The sequence below is a fragment of the Notolabrus celidotus genome, chromosome 18 (genome assembly GCF_009762535.1).
Source record: "Notolabrus celidotus isolate fNotCel1 chromosome 18, fNotCel1.pri, whole genome shotgun sequence".
In the NCBI taxonomy this organism is placed as follows: domain Eukaryota; kingdom Metazoa; phylum Chordata; class Actinopteri; order Labriformes; family Labridae; genus Notolabrus; species Notolabrus celidotus.
In genome coordinates, this window is record NC_048289.1 from 26,719,332 (window position 1) to 26,739,976 (window position 20,645).

General features: G+C 42.7%; 1 protein-coding gene and 1 long non-coding RNA gene across 5 annotated transcripts in view; one reads left to right on the forward strand and one right to left on the reverse strand.

The window, feature by feature from the left end:
* Nucleotides 1-20,645, reverse strand: part of tanc2b (tetratricopeptide repeat, ankyrin repeat and coiled-coil containing 2b) — a 242,485-nt gene that overhangs the window by 87,052 nt on the left and 134,788 nt on the right. For all 4 annotated transcript variants that reach the window (XM_034708630.1, XM_034708628.1, XM_034708626.1 and 1 more), the window contains one exon: nucleotides 18,613-18,792. In XM_034708630.1, the coding sequence (XP_034564521.1) occupies nucleotides 18,613-18,792 (180 nt within the window). The remainder of the gene's footprint in view (nucleotides 1-18,612; nucleotides 18,793-20,645) is intronic.
* On the forward strand, nucleotides 17,945-19,063 carry LOC117830490. The gene is made up of 2 exons (XR_004634791.1): nucleotides 17,945-18,306; nucleotides 18,600-19,063. It is a non-coding gene; the product is annotated as an uncharacterized LOC117830490 (long non-coding RNA).

Sequence of the window (20,645 nt, forward strand, 5' to 3'; positions counted from 1 at the left end):
AATACTGCCCTGCACTGCAGCCTCACAAAACATCAGACAGATTAAAAAGGTGTTTCTTCAAAATGTATTCTCTCTGAGCAGATTTAATTTCCTCATACTAACTCTGGAGTAAATCATCTTCCTTGTGTCCACACTGCGGGCAATCCAGGCAGCTGTCTACTCCAGTGAACGAACCCTTCATCCCAAAGAACTCTGCCCTCATGACTCAGCTGCAGAAGCACAGCGGCTATTGTTAACACTGAGCAGTTCAGACACTATTAACTTTCTTTTGTCATGGTTTCACTCCTTCGGTGACGGGGGTGACACCGAGGTGTGACAGTGAACTTTTCACATATGCTTCCTCCGCAGGATGCAGGGGGAGCCTGGCGCACTCCAGAGGCTTGAGCACGACAGCAAGCTGTAACGTTATGTACAATACCAGAGAGAGGAGGATAATTACCAAGGACACCGCGCCATACAGTGAAGTCTAATAATAGCAAGGCCGCCTTGACCTCTGCTCCAACTGAGGCTTGGCTCCTTGTGGGGATATTTATAACACCCGAGACCACACCCTCGTCACTGAGAGAATCAGGACGAGCTGCTTGTTATTCAATTACAGAATTCAATTAAAACAGATAACAAATAAGAAAAAGATTTAGCAGAGTGATTGTGAGGCTTTGGATTAAGATGTTTCTGATAATCTGGCTCTATCTTTAGCAGCACATGAAATAAAACACACATCAAAGCCTTTTTAAACTTCTTTCATGTCTGTTAGAAGCTGTAATCAATTGTAGCTCTTATGTAATCCCACAGCCATCCTGTTGTTAGCAGACCAATCGCAGCCACACAGAGTCAGAGCCGTGATCCAGACAATGCCTCGTAGCGTTTCAGTGCCCTGAAACGACTGAGCAAATAAGTTAACAGCAGACAGACAAGTGGAGAATGCTAATACTGAGGCTGGTGTCATTGTGCAGCCCTGTGCAGTGGTCTGTGAGGGGTTTTTGATACGCATGGACACACTTACACACACACAATAACACACTTCTTTAAGCCTCTGTGTGTATCTGACACAGAAGTGCTGGCTCAGCTCTCCAGCATCAGCGTTCGCAGAAAGCAGTGAGGTGGTATATGTAACCCACTGCTCTGTTTTGTAAGCAAATCATTACCATGGCTATTAATAGCACACTGCGGGCCTCTCTTCTCCACTCCACAGCCTTTTTTTTTTTTTCAGCAGGTACCACTAAACATCTAGTGTACACTGAAAGTAGGCAACAACCAAGCTTAGTGGCAGGAAAATATAACAATTACTCTCTTGTGTTAAGACTTAATAAGTCAGAGAATCAAAGATGGATGAAAGACTTACTAAACAATCCAAATAAACTCAGTAAACACAACAGATTTAAGACTCTGTTAGGTGCTGTAGTGTGTCGCCCACCTTGGACTACAGATGTTCCAAAGTGTTGTACGAACAGAAATTTTAATACCAACTAACTAACAAGTCCACGGGTAAGGAAACACTCAGAAAACAGTCAAGACTAAGCACAATTTATCTATCACAGCTCAACTCAGGATCACAGAGTCTGTGGGTAAACAAAGTCAAACGGTTTGCCAAGTGTGGCTAACAATAGCAGAGCTAGCACCACCTGCCTTTTAGTCCTCCTTCAAGGTCAACAACTACATACCTGTGCTGGTTACACATTGATCAAGTAGAGTGTTTATATGCTAGTTAATGATAATAATTAGAGTTATCTTTATTTAAACTCGAAGATTATTGAGAGGAAAGCCCTCATTTACAATGACGTTGGGCATATAAAAGAAACACTAAAATGCATGACAAGCAAATAAAAGATACAACCTTGAAATAATGCTGAACAATTAAAAACAGACAACAATTAAAAAGTAATGTTAAAACCATTGAAAAGCACAAAGTCAGTTAAAACAGGTGCAATCAGAGGTTAAAACGTTTTAAACTAATGATTTAAAATGACTAAAAGAAACAAATGTATTCATTTTAAAGTGCTTTGAAGTGAGTTCAATGCAGATGGTGCAAAAAAAGCCAAAAGCAGATCTTCCCAGCTCTGAATGAACTCTGGGAACCTGGAGAGTAACTCTGGGAAACTGGAGAGTAAGCCATTTAGCTGACCTTGTGTGTTGTGCTCCAGAGGACCAAACTAGCATTGAAGCTAAATATGAGGGTAGCATCCCAATAAGCGCTTTATAAATAAGGTTAACCGGTGATAGTGTGAGATGTTGGTGTTCAATAACGGCACCAAGAGGCACACTTTGGGATTTTAGTTGACAGTTCAATCACAACAGTATTGTGGTGGATAATGGCAATGGTGATGGCATGGTAATGACATGACTATAGCAAAGTTAACAGCTCTCTTACATACATTTGAAGAGTATAAGGAAACACCTACAATTCCTGTTGTATGGATGGATGTGACAGTTTAACTTAAACTGTAAGGAACAGACCTTTAACTTTAGAAGGTCAGCTTTCATGTATTGGAGTATTTGGTCTGAAATACATGTTACCTCGTGTTACCATTGGTGGTTTTGTCTTAAATATGTGTAAGCAGTGTTTTGAATACAAATCTCATCCTGCTGTCTTTCAACAGTCAAAAGCATCACTCACCAGGCATCTTTGCTGTGAAACATGTAAAATAGGCTGTTTCTTAATCACTTTGACAACTACCCAACCTCTTCAAGCATTAATTATAGCTCCATAGAAATTAGCACGCTTTATCCTGAAGGTCTCATTTGCTTTTGTAGCTCATAAAAAAAGGCATCAGGACTCATTTCAGTCCATCGCTCTGTTTTATATCCAGGTATAAACCCCTCACAGGAACTTCAAGAAAACAAAGCATAAAACTTAAAAGCCCAGATGCATCATCGTTTTAAATTTAAACCAAGAAGAAGAATGATGGGTCTTTGTGTACAGAAGAAGAAAACAGGAAATGTCTGACAAAGCAGACAGTGAAATAAGTTAGTGTTTTGATGCTTTTAAATGTAAGCAAGGGTCAATTAGCAGTCTCTACTTTTAGATTTGATTTATGTTGAAGCCTCTCCTGAGATGATGGCAAAATGTGTCTTGATTGTGATCTGCTTCACCAGAGAGCTTCAGTACAGGTTGACTAAATTCTTATTTTCTTTAGGGTTAGTTTTTCGGGCATTTTATGCCTCACGTCAGACGATAGGACTGTGGATAGAGAGGGGAACTGGGTAAAGAGAGTGGGGAATGACATGCTGCAAAGGCCCACTGGTGGGATTTGAACTGCTTCGAGGACTATATGTAGTGAAAGGTGAATGGATAAGTAAGCTTGGGTATCGAGATCCGGTTTTGACTTGGATCTGGTATTTTTTTGCGATTGCAGCCAGTAAGAAAACAATATAAAACTCTTTTTTCCATGTTTGCATTGATGTACTCAGAGCATACAGACCTCTACTTAAACTGAGACTAACTCTGCATAAAACCAGTTAAACTGTGATGATTCTACCATGTTAGGTCATGCATATGGAAAAGACAAAAGGACCAAGCAGTTCCCTGAGGAACGCCAAAGTCAATATCACAAAAAACAGTATGATAGGTGTAATTAGAATCAGACAAGTATGCTACCCAGACACCTTACCATGTCTCAAAACTGACACTGAAACCGTCCTGGCAATAGTAAGTATGTTGATATGATATTAAAAAATTGATGTACCGCATTTGTCTGACTGAAGCTGGACTTTTAAATTGAGTGATAACATGTTAGTCTAACTGAAATGAAGTTGAAGCTCTCAAGGTCAGACTAACAAACCTGGATAATGTGGTATGGGGATTGATTTTTTTGGCCTTGGCATTCTGAGCATGATCCATGATCTGAAGGTTGAATAGCATAAATGCTTAGAATGAAGCAAAGGTAGTAAACAAACCTCAACAGAAGAAGGAGAAAGGACAAAAACAAGACAAAGTCATGCTACTGTATGAAAGGTAAAGTACTGTAAAGTTGTCCATGTCATCGTTCAACATACAATCAGTTAGCCTCTTGCCTGTTTTGGTTTGTGATCTAATATGTCCAACAGAAGAATCGTAGATCTTAGATCGTAACTAGCTTAAAAGAGGTGCACATTTGTCAATGAATCAGCGCTTGTACACTAGGACAAGGACAGTAATCCATTACATTACCCAGTTGAGCTATAACTGTGCATGTGAACATACTAAGAGTCAAAAACAGTTCCTTTTTCAGCAATGATGGCTCCTCTCTACTTCTTTCTGCAGAGCTGTTTCCTGTTTTTAAACTCTTCATAGATGTTGTGCTTTAAATGGTAGGAAGCATTGCTAAAAAACAGTTTCCTTTAAAAGTTTACCTTGGAGAGGGAGATTACATAAGAAGGGCCAGTAATTGCTAAGGTCGGCACTGTCTGGGCTGTATGTCTTAAGCAGAGGGTATATATTTGCTGTTTTGAAAGCTTTGGTGAAGATTTCTAATTGCAGGTTGTTACCTGGCATTGACTCTGGGAGCTGACTTCAAAGAGCCCGGTTGGAGGAGGATCAAGAACACAAGAGGATGACTTCATCTCGCTAATGGTGGCAATAACCTTGTCTTCTCTTTTCGAAATAAGAGATTGTTATTCTAGATCTCAGAGAGTTTGAAATGCAAGCTCCTTTGAAGAAAACTATGCATTTTGAGAAGTTCTTGATTACTGTGAGGGAACTTATTTAAGATTTTGGATTAAAATGTGTATTTCTGCAAAAAGGTGAGAGTTTCTCCACTGGTTCGCCTTGTGACAAGACGAGAGAACATGACAACCCCAAGTAGTTTTCAAAAACTCCAGTGTGGAGCTCATAATCAGATTCCTCTTCTAACCTTTAGCACTGAGGGATAAAGTGGTTTTAAAGGACACCGGTGTCGTCAATGCTTGATTTATAGCCAAGGAGTCATGCATGGAACAGACTGTGCCCACCCGCCAATACAGTCACTCAGCGGGCTGCTTTTGTAATCAGGATTGAGTGGTGAAAAGGGCCTGCAGCTCCATCAGAAACCCAGACGTCACACTGCCACTAAATGGTGCATATAGCCTTTGATCCAATGTCAGCGAATTATCATCACATTTATTTTAAGAGGCGTTGAATATTAGTCCAGCTGGGTTCAGTTTTTTTACACTCTGTATCAGGTCAAGTGAGGCCTCAACCCTGACCTCCAGGAAGCTGATTTTGACGCCGTGTGTCATTTATTTCATAACTATCTCAGGCGTACAAGCCATTTGTCTGACACACACTCAAGGGATTGGAAGGGAGGGAAATTGAGCAATTATAAAAATCGATACCACTCTGAACCACGGCGAAGGGTGGATGAGGTTTGATTTGGCTGATTTTCAGGTAAGTGGGGCACATCAATTGAGGAGCCCTGAAATCAAAAGGAGAAACCTCAGCTGACTTTTCTTGTGAATAAATACAAAACACTCGAGAAAATCTCAGGAGGGAAGAAGATATAAGAACAACCTTGGAAAATACCCTCAGCACGAGCTTTACTCTTTCACTCCATGACTCTCGCTGACGTTAGAACCGTCTCAAACAAGGCATGAAATAGTCAAGTCGGTTGAAATACTATCTTTACATTTTCTTGTAATAAAACGTCTGAATCATCACACAGCTGGAATGTCCAGGGAGGCAGAAATATAATACAAAAATCCTTGTGTCGCATCAATCCCGACAGATCGAACAAGAGAGGGGAAGAGGAGAGGAGCACGGTCATATCACGGGACAACCAGAGGGAGATATGAACCCAGGCACACCTTGTTACAAAGTCAAACGCACAGAGGAAATTTAAACGGGAATTATCTCAACGCCCAGAAAGAATATCTAACATGAGTCCAACACATTGCAGCTGATGTTGGATGAACAGAAGGAAACTCACAGCCAATAACACAAGTATATCATGTGGTTACATCCAACGTAGGGTGACCAAGCTAAATGAGGGACAAAGAGTTTGTTTGTGTCATATTCTAGGCAATGAGGATGTTGACAGGTTGGTGAGCCCTTGGCTTATTGATTGACTGACAACTAACATGTGCAATGGTGAAAGGAGCACCACTCCAACAGCCACTGGATAAAAACTAGGTTTGAGACAGGTTTAGTTATACATTTTAAGAGCCAATCAAATGTGGGACATCGTCTTGAGCGTGAGAAAGATGGTCAAACAGACAAATTCCATCAGATCAGTGTCCGGCCCGTCTCTGATCCGTTAAGGCACCGGATCTGATCGGTTTCTATTCTAGTCAACTTGTTAACTTCCACTGGATCCGCTCTGTTGTGTTCCGGCTGAGTCTCTGATCCGGCAGGTCAGAGCCCTCCAGATCAGATACAAAAGACTTCTATTTTTCAGATGCCGAAGCACGACGCATCAATCTCAACAGAGCAGATGGAGCGGGACAGGAAGTCAGGCACCATGATTTTCAGAATAAAACACTCTGTGTTATCACCAGATCGTATTTCACTTAACTACAACAACAAACCGTCATGATGAGCGGAGGCAGGCCTGGAGTCAACAGGTCAGAGGTTTTCAGAGGACCAGAAAGACAACATGGATGAGGAGAGGAGGAGGAGAATCCTTGATTCAGTGATTACTTCTGGAAAACCTTGATCTCGTGATTCCAGCTGACGGAGCCGGACCGCAGCAAATCGGAGACAGACCGGACACAAGTTTTTGTTTTCCAAAAGGACATCCCAAGTGAACTGACTCTGGTGCTACTGGGAGTGACACCACGAAACATGGATTGATGGCTAAGGAATACTTTTGATTATATCACTGGCATCAGCATAGAGGAGTATAACCAACAAGTGGCTTAAACCAGGGCCTCTCTGACATCTGATGACAACATCAGATTGAGCAACTAACACACTCTGTAAGGCTACAATAATCCTGTTGACCAATAATGAAAAAGTGCCATGAGTTTTATAATACAGGCTTGTTGTTGCTTGGCTCCATGCAGAACTTATACTGTTACTTTATCCAGATAAACATTTCCTACAGTAAATATGGTGTCTGTGTTTTAGCTTCACAACTATACCTATCAGATGTTTCTATGAGCGGGGGAAGACTTGCAGCAAAGGGTTGTGGTCGGGAGTCAAAACAGCAACCACTACAGAAAAGAAACTTGCCTTGCCACTGCACATTAATGTAGCTACCTGGCGCTTCAACTGCAAGGCCAAACCAGCGCCTCTCTATTGCTAAATACTTGAATTCAGTGTTTAAAGTTCTGTAAACAGCTGTGAAAAGACAGCATTGTAAATTAGCCTCTTGTACCTCCACAATTTTAAGTGTTACAACCCTGAATTCATATAGATGTGTTTGACCTTTATCTAGCTATATAACAAATAGGAGCAGTCCCAAACAACAGGATGCTTTGAATACACAAGTATGAAACTGTAAGTAGTGGTTGCACCTGCTGTTAGTCTGGATCTGCTGCAAAAATCACAGCTTTTCATGTTGATTTGGGGGATTTTCACGCCGTTATTCAGAGGATAGGACAGGAGATAGAGTGGGGTGAGAGTGAGGGATGACAGGCAAAGGGTCGCAGGTCTGATTTGAACCTGGGTCACCTGTTTCCAGGGCTACAACCTCTGTTCATGGAGCACGCAAATCATCACCTAGTTCATTTCATTTCCAAACAATTATGAATACCATGTGATGTTCTAATATATTCTTCTAATCATGGACTTTTTTGTTGTTTTTGATTGCATAAATTTGCAATTACAGCATGAGAAAATATAGGAAAGTTAAAGGAGGTGTTTAGTTATGCATTGCGCTGAATCTGAAATTGAATAATGTGCTATTTGGTGATGAAAACTCAACACTAATAAAGCGATGAGATGTTGTTTATCACCATAGATGAGACATGAGAGGATCACTGGAGATCCTGAAAACCCCAGAACATTCCTCCACTGTGGAACACAATCAACAAGACTATTCAACGTAACTTCCTCGTGTCGTTGTCGGGTACGTCCTGAATGACAGCTGACAAAGTAAGCTCATCAAAGCACTCTCCAGGTGGTGATACTAAGTGGTGTGAAAACTGGCCGTGGGCGCCTCATCAAAAAGCATTCACCTGAGACTAGCGATAGCAGCTGCTGATGAGGTGCCTGTGTTTCAGATGCAGACGGTGTTATTGAGACATTTTGTTCTGTTCACACTCCAGATAGATAGCAGTCCCCGGGGACGAGGCGAGGGAGGGAGGCAGAGAGCCTGCAGCACTGGATCCTGAAGGAGGAACCACATCCCAGCACATGACAGGGGGATTCTGGTGTACAACAACAACAAGCTGATGCTGCTGCTGCTGCTGCTGCTGCAGACTGCAAGGCGTGAGGGGGAGACAACTATCCCCCACCAACTTCAACCCATTTATGCAACCATATGCTACATATGATGCTGAGCTCTGGGAGGAAAAGTGAGACACACAAACAACAGGAACAAGCACCAGCAGCCGCCCACAGCTTGTGCTTAGACACACACTCCAACAGACATACACATACGCACACACACACACACACACACGCACTCAAAGACAATTGAATGCTCACCCACGCTGACGCATGAAACAGAGCAGCTCGCCATGAAAAACACTTACATTAAGGCACTCTGGTTGATTCACAGGTCCTCGAGCCTACGTTGTCATTAGAGAGCAGCCCTTTGACAAACGCATCATTTCATGGAGAGAATTTACTTTCCTGCGCTCCTCCCCGTTAGCCCCATGTCTGCACAAACGTCATTCAAACCAGCGGCCGACACAGCTGCCAGATCAGAGAGCAGACAGACCTGAGGCGAGCTCTGGCCCGGCACAGGTGGAGCAGCAGGTGAGAGGTGGAGGGGAGAGAGAGAGACAGCTGGCAGGCACAGATAGAGGAATGAAACAAGTAAAAAAGAGGGTGTGGCAGGGGCTCACCATTCTCAAACCAGATCGCGCATTCCTGAAGGCTGGGGTACGGCACCAGCTCCCCTCCTTCCCCCTCCAGCGACACGAGCAGTCCTTCCTCCCTGAGCGATGACCAGTTCATCAAAAACAAGCGCAAATAAAAGAAGAGAAAAAAGGAAGAGGAAAAAAAACACCTGCAGCAGAGCAGGAGAGGAGAAACGTGGAGGCAAAGAAGCTCTCACTCTCTCTCTGTCTTCCGTCTTGTTTTCTTTCAGAGGAAATCTCCACAGGTTTCAGTGCTGATGCTGCCCGCTCTATTCAGTCGCAGTAAATGATACGGAGCCAGGCAGATATGGCAGTGGCGGGAGGAGCGAGTGGAGGAGGAGGAGGAGGAGGATAGAGACGAGGAAGGAAGAGCGCAGCAGTCACTGTGTCACTGGGGGACACAGAGGTGACACCTCTGCGATGGCGTTGGTACCACAGGGGCTGACAGGTAACCCGGCCGCTACGTGGAGAAAAAACCCATCACACGAGCGCTTCCTGTGAGTGGCACGGACGGCGCTGAGCTCCTCATTCGCCCTCCGTGACTGCATTAGCGCTTAGCGTGTTATGTATAGATGTGAGAGGCGCACTCTCTCTACAGGAACAGGAGCCCAGGTCTCCAACAGATGAATGGTGCAGTGCTGCTGTTGTCATGGCAACCGCAGAGCAAAAAAGGAGGGGGAGGAAAGGGTGGGTATTGAGGGAGGAAAGAAAATAGCATAAAAAAAAGAAAAGGAAAGGAAGGAGGGAGGGTATTATTAAAGGGACACAGTTTTGCTGTTGGTGGATGGAGCTTCGGGGACATCAGATCATAAGCCAGGGAAAAAAAAGAGGAGAGGTATTATCTGATAGGAACAAGGGGTTCAATAAAACCTACTCCTTCTTCCTCTAGGGCTCAGGCATCCCTGTCTGTCCTTGTTTTACCCTTGGATGTGTGTTTGTACAGCTGCAGCCATTTTTACGGCTATTTAGGGGTTCAAACTCGCAGGGTTTGGAGTTTATTGTGTCCCGCCTTCACTTTTGTTGGGGCTCATATCCGTTAGAAAACAGCAGGCTTACTGCCCGAGTTATTTTTATTTATCTCCTCCATCCCCGCTTATTTCCCCAGGGTGACATCTCAAACGCCACGTGCAGCATGTTACCAACAAGACTGAGAGGTGTGCTGCAGCTACAGGTACAAGTTGTGTTATGAGCAACTCCAGTGTTCATCATAAAACCTGATTCTCCTTTCTAACATCGCCTCCAGACAACCTGTGCCCTCAGCTCACCTGATCTACATGGAGGCCATTCTCCCTGACGTCACTGTTACAAATATTGGGGCATCATACAAATTCATATCTTTGCATTGCTTGGCAAATAAAGACAGTTGGTAGAAAATTGAGATTTCAAAGCTGGGGTTGGTAGTCAGATTTAGATACACTTTTTGTTATACTGGTTAAAATGATCTTGATCTCTATCTCCCGATGGCAATCCATACATAATGTGTTCTTAAAAAAAGAGTGAGAAAAAGCCACTATCTACAGCTGGAGTAAACCTGGGAAAACACCAACCAATCCCTGCCATCAGGAGCCAAATTATGAAACCAATCAAATCCCGCTCTGCCGTTCTGCCCGCCTCCTGCAAAGCCTACATTTCATGTTTGTTTGTGTTTTTAACTTTCACTATGATAATGTGTTGGTGTTTTCTTACTGCTGAGTGAGACATGAGGTGAGGTTGTGCAAAACACAAACGATGTGCTGAGGACCGGTTTGAAATAGGTCACGATCATATGGTTGCGAATCAGCGGCGCTTGTGCATGTGAGCGGGGGGGTCGTTTTGGAGGAGCTCCGAGGGGGGGTTAGACGTAGTCCTGAGGAAATGCTACATTCAAATTCATGCTAGTTTAGCATGACTACAAACCCCAGCTTTAACAAATTTAAAAAATATGATTGGCCATCCCTGGTACCATTCGATTGGCTCATTGCACGCAGCAACCTCTGGTATTGAAATATTGAGAACATTTAAGAGCACACAAAAACTGCTGTTCCTCGAGTGTCCACTTAAGGCTGGCTGCAAAAGCTAAGGATTAACAGCCAAGCTAAAATGTCCATTTCTATCCATCCTCTATCCACCAAAAAAGGTTTGAGAATTGCTCTCCATATGAGTGTTTGTGCACACACTTCATGCCACCACTGCAAAAGTCAGTGCCCAGGCAGGGCAACCCTAGTCAACAAAGTCTGGACACGCCTCTGCTACCTTCACACAACAGGTAGTGTAATAAGTATGACACTTACTACCTCATGTTATTGTTAGCTAGGGAGCGGCTAAATGGTGATGCTACCTTTCAAGTGTGTTGTATGACAAAGACTTGTAGGCATCTGTTACATTAATAGAAATTAGTAAAGCACTAACATTAGCTGTTGATTAATGGCAAAATAAAGAGCAAACTTTAGCTGTTGTGTCACAGCAGCTTGAGGTTTGTCAAACATATTCTCTCCCTTTTTCAAAATGACTCTGCTCCTCATGATTTTTGTCTCTCATGAATAAGGAAAAAGTGAAATGAGAAGAAATGTCAGAGATACTTAATTTATAAACCTACAACCACGAGTACAGCAGTTCAACATTAAACCAGCCTCTGAGCTTCGCCTCTGAGCTTCCCCTCTGAGCGTGATGTTAGAGGAAAAAACTGTGAATAAATACAATAAGTAACCTTACATTCACACATGTGGCATGATACGTGCGATGTGTAGTGCAGGCTGGTTGTATATTGTCAACAGCATGCAGCATAATCCGGTGAGATGACAAGTGGGGGTGTTTGATCACATGCTTGGCTTCCACTGTAAGACACTATTATCATTCAAATGAGCTCACATGATAAACGAGCTCGGGGAGGTTGCATAAGAAGCATCAGGAAACAGTTATAACCCAGACTTTGATGACTACAGGATTTTGTACATGAAAAATGTCTTTCAGGGAGGGATATCAATTATATCCTGAGTGTTGTGTTTGCTTCAATCAGAAAATATGCTTATAAAAATATAACTCAAAAGAAAATATGCTTCATTTGACATCCCCTGATAAAAGTCCCTGTGATTTATAGTTCCAAAATAAGTATGATTTTTAAACCCACTGAAATACAAAAACACATCAGCTGATTCTATCCATTTTTTGTTTCTTTATTTTCCCTGTCTTTAACAATAGCAAAATAACAAAAATCCACTGTAGTAAATACCACGTGTATCTTTCCTTTGAAGCCAAACAGCGCCTCTAATGTAATAAGCAACAATGTTGTTGTTGTTTGGAGAGCTTTAGAGACACTTTAGGTAGATTTATTTTGCACTGGACAGAGTCAGGCTACCTCCAGTCTTCAGGCTTAGTGCTAACCTAAACTAAGCTAACAGACACTCGTTGTTAGAGCTTCATATTTGGGAGATAACAATACTTCTACTCCACATGACATATCTTTTAACCAGAAATAGTGGAAGCAGTGACAAACAGCCCGGTTTTGCCCACTGTCGTTAAAATAGCTTCGTAAACTTTAGAGGTCTGAGCGGTCCAGAAGGAGAGGCCAGTTTCCACTGATTATGCTAGGCTTGGCTAACTTGGAAAGGCTCATTTGGTTATTTGTTTTCTTTACAGATGTGAGAAACTTGGACGGCTAATACTAACAAGATGGCTAGCTTAACATAAAGACTGGATGCTAGCTAGTTAGGTTTTGTCCAAAAGAAGCAGAAAACACCTAAATACTCAATTTTTACATGTGTTCTTTATTACAATGAAGATTGGGAGCTAATCCTGACAACTTAACTGGGCTATAAACAAGGTGCTAGTGGCTGAGATTGTTTGCACTGACTGAAGAAAGAAGAGCCCAGTTTCCATTAGTTGTACTAGGCTAGGGTAAATTGGACTAGCTTCATATTAACTGTTATAAAACACTGGGAAGGCGGGTTATTTTAGCACAGAGACTGGAAGCAAGGAGACACAGCTAGCTAGGTTTTGTTAGCACTGACTCCAAAATAAGCCTAGTTTCCTGTCTTAGTGCTAAGCATGGCTAGCTTGAACTAGCTAACTAACAAGCAAATTTGTTTCACAGATAGCCTTTGAAAGCAAACTTGAATTTTATAACATATTAAAGCCCACTGTAACTGTGCAACAAGCATCCCAACAAGTGATCATGACATGTGCATTCAGACTTTTGAAAACATTTCCCAACTGTCCCACAGGCTCAGGTCTAAAGCATTTAGCACTCTCAGCTAATTTAACAGAGCTCAAATGTTTTAATGTGGATTCTTCTAATTCCTCCCACACAACGGGCTGTTAAACCTGACTAAGCAGTTCAGCACACTGTGCCTCTATAATCCTCACCATCAACACTGCTGCCGAGCATCACTATGCCGAAGTCACGTGACCATTTAGAAGTTAGCTTACTGTAGTAGATTGCCACTTATTCACACATCACTCTTTCACTGTAAGCACCAGAGACAATTGATTTTAGATACACTCATATTACTGCGATAATTGCAGCAAAAGAGTGGGAGAAAAATTAGGCGGCATAATTAAATCAAGCCTATTCTCAGGTTTTAGGGCCAAAGCAATTTTCCTGCTTTATGTGGCAACCCATTGGGAGGCAATAATTGTATTGATTGCTGCCATTAATTAGGGCAGATCAGTGTAATCTGGGGAGGGATGTTGAAATAATTCCCTTTAAATGTTTCAGAGTGGAGCAGGTCCAATCAATCAAGAGGGGCAGCATGTCTGGAGAGCCTGACACTTGAGCGAGGTGCTTATTAAGGAACAAATAAGCAATCAGTGATTACAACTCATAATGGCCTCAGAGATATCACTGTGAGAAGGAGCAATCATTGCCACTTATAGTCTCAGACAACAGAGGACTAAATATAGAGCATGTAAACACAGTGGTTTGGGGATCAGTAAAACATGCATGAGGATGAATGTTGCAAACATGTGTTTTCATGAGCGCACAGCAGGAGGCAGAGAAGCTTTGGATCAAGATTTGCTCTAAAAATGTCTCAGAGTGAATTTGTTCCCCCAGAAGTCTCTGGTAATTATTTCACATCGTGGAGCTCCCATTCTGTGAGCTGACAATCAAGAGTCAAGCCCAAAAGCCGGCAAACATTCAGTTAAAGCGCATGCTGACTGTGAAACTCTCTCCAGGACGGGAGGTCTGACCTTTGTGGAAGGCAGAGGGATTAAAAGACACTTCCCCTCTGAGGTTAAACAAAGTATAAAAACAGTTCTGTTAGTTCAGCTGGATTATAAGTCACAAAGAGTACAGCTTTACAGAAGCGTCAGGGTGCAAGACATCCATCAGCGGGGTGGTATTTATGTATTTGATCTGAAAAGTAATGAAAACAAACGAAACAAAGACTAATGTTTTATGTTTATAACACAGCAAAAAAACAAAAACAAACATAAAGCAGTACCAAATATGCTGTTATATAATTGTGGTGATTATTAAATTATTTCTACTTTGAAACAAGTGCAATTTAACATTGAGTTGAATACTTGATTCTGATTGGTGAAAACCCCATAACAACAGTGATCAATTTTAAACAGCAAAAGTGACGTCATATCAAATCCATCCATGGAAAGGAGTCTGGCACATTTCACCTCTGCCTGTTGACACTGTGGCAAAACTGTAAGTTTCTGTCTCTAGTCTTGAGAGTGGGGGAATAATGACAGTTAGTGGGCACAGATGTGAGAGCAGCCTGAGGAGCAACTAGACCCCAAAACATCTCTGAGAGGGAAAAGTGGAGCAACATCCTGTCTTGAGAGCATCTCTAAGTTGCTGAAGTTGCTCAAAAAAATAACAAGGCCAGAGAAGGAGAGCTGAATGAGGACATGGAAAAAATGTCAACATGAGTATTCCTGCAGAAGGCCTGTTCACCTTTGTTAATGTTACTTTCAGTGGAAATGTTCAGTTTGATGTGAACTAGAACAAATAACAGACTAAAGCTTTAACTTCAACATGCATTGGAACATACAGCTTAATGCTAAACTGTCCCACAAGTAGGCTGATAAGAATTCACAGCTGTGGAAGCGTTAACATGCATGAGATAGGAGAACACCTGCTCACTATACATTATCCGTCATGTGTTTTACAGAGAAGCAACAGCTCAATATTCACTTTTAGAACTGGAATAATTCTATTTAGGTTTAAAAAGATCAGCTGACATGGAGACTTTCAGGTTCACATCTTATATTTTCAATAAATACCATAAACTAGTGGGACTGGTTTCATCTGACATCTATAAAATCAGGAGTTACCAACTTTTCATCCAACCACCAACAACAACATTCTGAAATCTGCACGCTGTGACGGCATGGGGTGCTACGTCTCTGGCTTTCCTCACCAGTCGGCATCAAGAGTTGACCCCTCGAGCATCTGAAGGCCCCCTTGAGAGTCTTCATGCAGGCAGCGGGGAATTACATCAGAAACTCAATGATTCTCTAAAAAGGTCAACGCTTTCATAGCTTTTTCATTCTGTCAGAGCTTTGAGGTTGAAAAAGTCCCCTGCAACATCACCACTCTGCCTCCCTAACGCTAATCAGGGGCTACGCAGGAGGCCAGAAAGAGAGAGAGAGAGAGAGAGAGGGAGAGAGAGAGAGAGAGAGAGAGAGAGAGAGAGAGAGAGAGAGAGAGAGAGAGAGAGAGAGAGAGAGAGAGAGAGAGGGGGGGGAGAGGGGGGAGATCAAAGTGCTGCAGCCTTTAGACCTGCTGCTGTTTGCTCTCTAATGCGCTCCTCTGCCGCCACTCTCTCACTCCCACCTCTACCATCCCGGGCTTGGGAGGGGCTCTGGCCCCTGATGCCAGCACACTGACACACACACACACACACACACACACACACACACACACACACACACACACACACACACTTCTGACTCTCAAGCTGTGCAGGAAGCAGCGCTCAGCTGAATTAATTAAAGGGTGAGAAAGCCAGGGTGGATGAGACCTGGTGCAAGCTGGTGCTTGATGCCACTTGAGCAGGTCTTCAGAGGACATACGGGGCAGAGGGGGACTCGAGAGGCTGTGCGCATGCTGCTGTGTGGAGTCACACATTCTGATGCAGGGGTGGTTTAGCTGGCTAGAAGTCATGCTTTATAAATAAGTCATCTGAGGCTACACACTGGATGATTTTAGGCTTGATTTGCCACACCAAAGATGGGGGTGTGGTCTGACTCTTGGCTCGTAGTAAACTGATTATTCGTTCGTGTGTGGTGTCAATACCACTATTTTACTTCTGCTGACGGAGCAGGAGCCTCCTTGATGTGGGATTGTAAATAAACACCAGGTCAGGCCCGCAATAACTAATGAGAGGAGAATGCTGGGAAGCTTGGACAAAGTGGATGGGACGACACCAGCAAAGACGTACAAGGCAGCACTTAGCCAAGACGCCTGAGCTTAATTAGCCACTGACAGGTTAAGTTTAAGCACCGGTGATTGTCACAGTAAAAGCCCATGTGAGGTTTTTAACTGGTCGTGAAACAGATCCTGATGTCTCTCTATGACCTCCAAAAGCAAACAAGACCACAAGAAACAAGGCTGACAATTTTTATACTGTAATTTCCAATGCCTGAAACGGCTGTGAGGAGGTAAGAGTCAGACCAGATGATTGACAGCATGATGAAGAATCAGCCTTTCTTTACATTTCAAGAGCAAACACTCACAAAGAGTGACACATCTGACGGTAAAAACAAAGAAGGATGATATATTTGCTGAAACACTACCTTGGCATGTAGAAAACAAGGTGAGCAAAGTGATAAGGTGAATGTTTTTGCCTGCAGGGGGCGCCAAATTGACACAGACAGAGTTACTGACAGCAACTTTAACATGTCAAAGATCATGGTTGGTGCTGAAGCCTTTGAATGTGTAAAAGTAGGTCGCAAGATTTAATTTTTTTAAAGTATGACTTCTAAAAGACTGCTTTCAGTGAAAGAGAAAGTACAGGTGTCATTTTTATAACTGCTCACTTGACAGCAGAGTCCAAACTGATTTAAGAGAGGTACCCAGATCATCTTATTTTGAAACTTTGGGGTGATCTGGGAGTGGAAGTTTTTGCACAATAGCCGTACAGAGTCACTGACTTTTACGTGATCTTTGTCAGGGACTCACTTATTACAACAGATGACACAATTACTCACAATAGAATGTGTGAGAGAGACATAAATCTGCAAGGATTAACACAGTGAAGGGCTAATCCTGCCAAAACTGTATCCTGCCGTCACACATGAACACTTTAAGATGACAAATTCTGCAAAGGTAAAATCAAAGCCGAAACGCTGCGAGAGCACAGTTGATATACATGATACTGAAAATGATGAAATCCCTAATTCCCCAAGTTAAAATCTAAAAATACGAATAGCTCACACGAAAAGCAGCACCTGACTGACGGGATGAAACAAGCAGAGTGACGACATGTGCGGTAAAAGTGCTCAGAAGTCTCTTCACACATCAGCCGAGGAGTAAGAATAGTTCATTGATGAAGCTATTATTACACCGCTTTGTTCTCTGTCACACAAAAACACATATATAATTATATATATATATGTTCACATACGACCTGAGATATTAAAAATTCACTTTGATTCACGCAGATGAAAGAGCAGACGCTCAGTTAGACTGAATCTGCCATGAAAAGAAGCGTACAAATGGAACAAAGATGGCTCCTCAAACAGAAGAGAAAAGGTGTGATAATATTTGCTTGGTCTGAAATCTAATTTTCAAGTCCTGATCCTTTCTTAAAAGCAGCCTCTATTGGATCCTCACACCCACAGAGCCCCTCTACAGCAGCGTGGCACACCCTGTTAAAATTTAAAAATCTGTTTTTTTTTAAACCCCACAGTTTGATGACCTAGGAGAGAGCATAAATCATTCTGTGTGATGTAAAAAACTCTGCTCCCGCCGGCGAATCACAAACAGTTAATGCTGTGAGGAAGCTGAGAGGCTGGTGCACCCTAGTGGCGGCTACTGAACCAAGCTCCAAAGTCCTTCACACCCACTCTCCACTCTGCTCTGTGGAGGCTGCTCTGCAATGTCGATATTTCATTTGTAATCCAGTAAAGCAGAGGATGCCCGTGTTGTACTCTGCGTGCTAAACCACAGCTCCCCCCTTTAGTAAGAGCAGAGGGAACATGACACACTCATAATCCCGTTAATGGGGAGACAGAGGGGGGAGTGTCAGAGATGAGTGTGCGAGGAAACGATTAGTGGTGGGAGATAGAGAGCGATAAAGGGAGGACAGAGCCGACCACAGCTTGCTGCTCGTCAGCTGTTCTCTGCAGAGTCAATCAGGCTGGACTCTGGTGATTACAAGAATTGGAAATTGCAGTGTTTGCGGCAGGCCCGAGCAGGGCGTCGCTTTGTATTTTCAGTGGTCAAGCAACACGGTAAGTGATTACCTCTTATCTGCACACATGAGGGGGAGAAACCACTCCTGCTCACTCATAAATGTGCTTTGATTCACTGAGCTGATGCTCTGACTGCCTGCGGTGGCACAGTGAAGGGTTAAGGGAGGCTGTGTTAGTACAATAAGTCTATGGGGGAGGACAGCTACAGGCAGGACAAATCTGAACCAGATTCAGCCCACAGCTCTGTCAGCTGATGGTTTCTCCCACAAACACCGCTTTTATGAATTCAAATCTGTCTCTCTTCTTCTTCTTCTTCTTCTTCTCACGTTCAGGCTCTGTGTTTACCTGTGAGCTTCTTCACTGGCTGCAGCCTGACACTGATGGTCTGGTGTGTGAGCAGCGGGGAGGAGGGCAGCGAGCGTGACACGCCCTCCATGATGCGAATGTGCTGCATGCCCTCGGTCATGTGGAGCGGGGGCACGGCGTAGTCTCCCTCAAAGGCACAGTCGCTGTCTATGCTGCCACCTGCAGGACGGGAGGGGAAACAGAAGAGAGTGAGATGCTTTACTCTCGATTGAAGAACACAGGACAGCACAGTGTGGACAAATGAAGAAGCATTATGTAAAGAAAGACAGGAAAATTGAAATGTTAGCCGGCCTCTGAATCTATAACAGGAGCTCATTTTAGTTTCATGAGAACAATATTCTGCCTAAATGAAATGACAGAAAATGAAAGAAATACTTTGACACTGGATCAAAAAACTGTTTTTAAACAGCAATAAAAATGTAACAAAGGAGGTTGTATTATGCATCAGAGTCTGCGTAACACATGACCAAATACTGTGATCTGTCATGAACAGAAGTGGACGCAGGTGTGCGTCTAGACAACACACACAAAAAGGTCCTTTTTGAACCACTTGTAGGCTGTTTGGTAAAAAAGACCAGCTTTCGAGACTGACTGGTGGTTATTTCTAACTCACTGGATCCACACATTGCAGGTATGACGCACAAATCAGCCACTTCATTTTCTTACAAGTATATGAGCATGAGCATACGAGTGCTGCACATTCGAAAACACCGTTCTTATCTCCTCACTTGTCATGCTTCTGCAATCCAAACCAGGACTGTGAAACAAGTGAACTCAGTGAGAGAGAGACGATCAGGAAGCTCTGCTGAGAATGTTACCAGAAGCTGTGAATTGTAAAGTTGACAATGTTGGTTTTTATGGTCATTTGTTTTTATAGATTCTGCTCTTACATTCTTTTTTATTTGTTTCTATGGATCGCTTCATTTTAAAAACTCAAACAGGTTGCTGGGCGTTGTTTTCGAACGCAGGACTCTTAAAAATTCTCAGTCAGTCGTAAATGAGCCGAACCCCCCCGCTGTTTAAAGAGTTCATGTTGCTTACATCTGGCTGCAGATACATCCCCCCTGCATGCAGGACAAACAGACTGAAGAACATCTTTGTACCATCAGCCTTTAAAAACAGCTCGATTTATCAAATTTATTTTATTTCCATTGCCTTTTTTCATACATTTAGTGTGTTGTTCTTTTCTATTATCTGTGCGAGGATTGTGTGATGCTGTTGGCTGTAAAACAAATTCCCCCTCTGGGACAGTAAAGATATCCTTGATCCTTGATGTATACAAAATGATTGATCATATGAAACAGCAAAATGAAATCTGCTTTTATAGATGTTGATTTAGCAAATCTAAATGGCTGGACATTAATACAATCTCGTTTTCGTGTATAGAGCTCTGCATTGTCAGGCTCCTGAATACATCGTCGACCTGCTCCACCCCTACCTTACCAGTAGGCCACTCAGGTCTTCTGACCAGGGCTTGCTGGTTGTCCCTCGAGCGCGCTTAAGAACAAAAGGTGACCGTGCTTTTGAAGTTGTGGCACCGACATTGTGGAACGCTCTTCCTGTAAATGTCCGTTCTGCTATATCTGTTGTCGCCTTTAAAAAACTTGTGAAGACACATTTATTTAAACAGGCCTTCGACTCACTGTGTTCAGACTAATGTTCTATTTATGCTATTGTCTGTTTCTTTTAATGTGTTGGATATTTTCCTGTGAAGCACTTTGTGATTTTATTCTGTGAAAGGTGCTATACTAAATAAAATTTACTTACTTACTTACTTACTTACAAAAGAGTTTTATGTCTCAATTAACAACTCTTCCTTCTAATTATTAACTTGCCTCAACTGTTTAGTCTAGGGATTTTTCCAGGGGACTAATTTTCTAGTCCTTTAAAAGCTCATTTAAATTCTGACTATCTTGTAAGATCGTCACTGTAAATAAGAATTTGTTCTTAAAGCTGCTGTTGGTAGTCACAGAGTAAACATCTGCTCAGAGAGAAGGACTTTGAATGTCAGC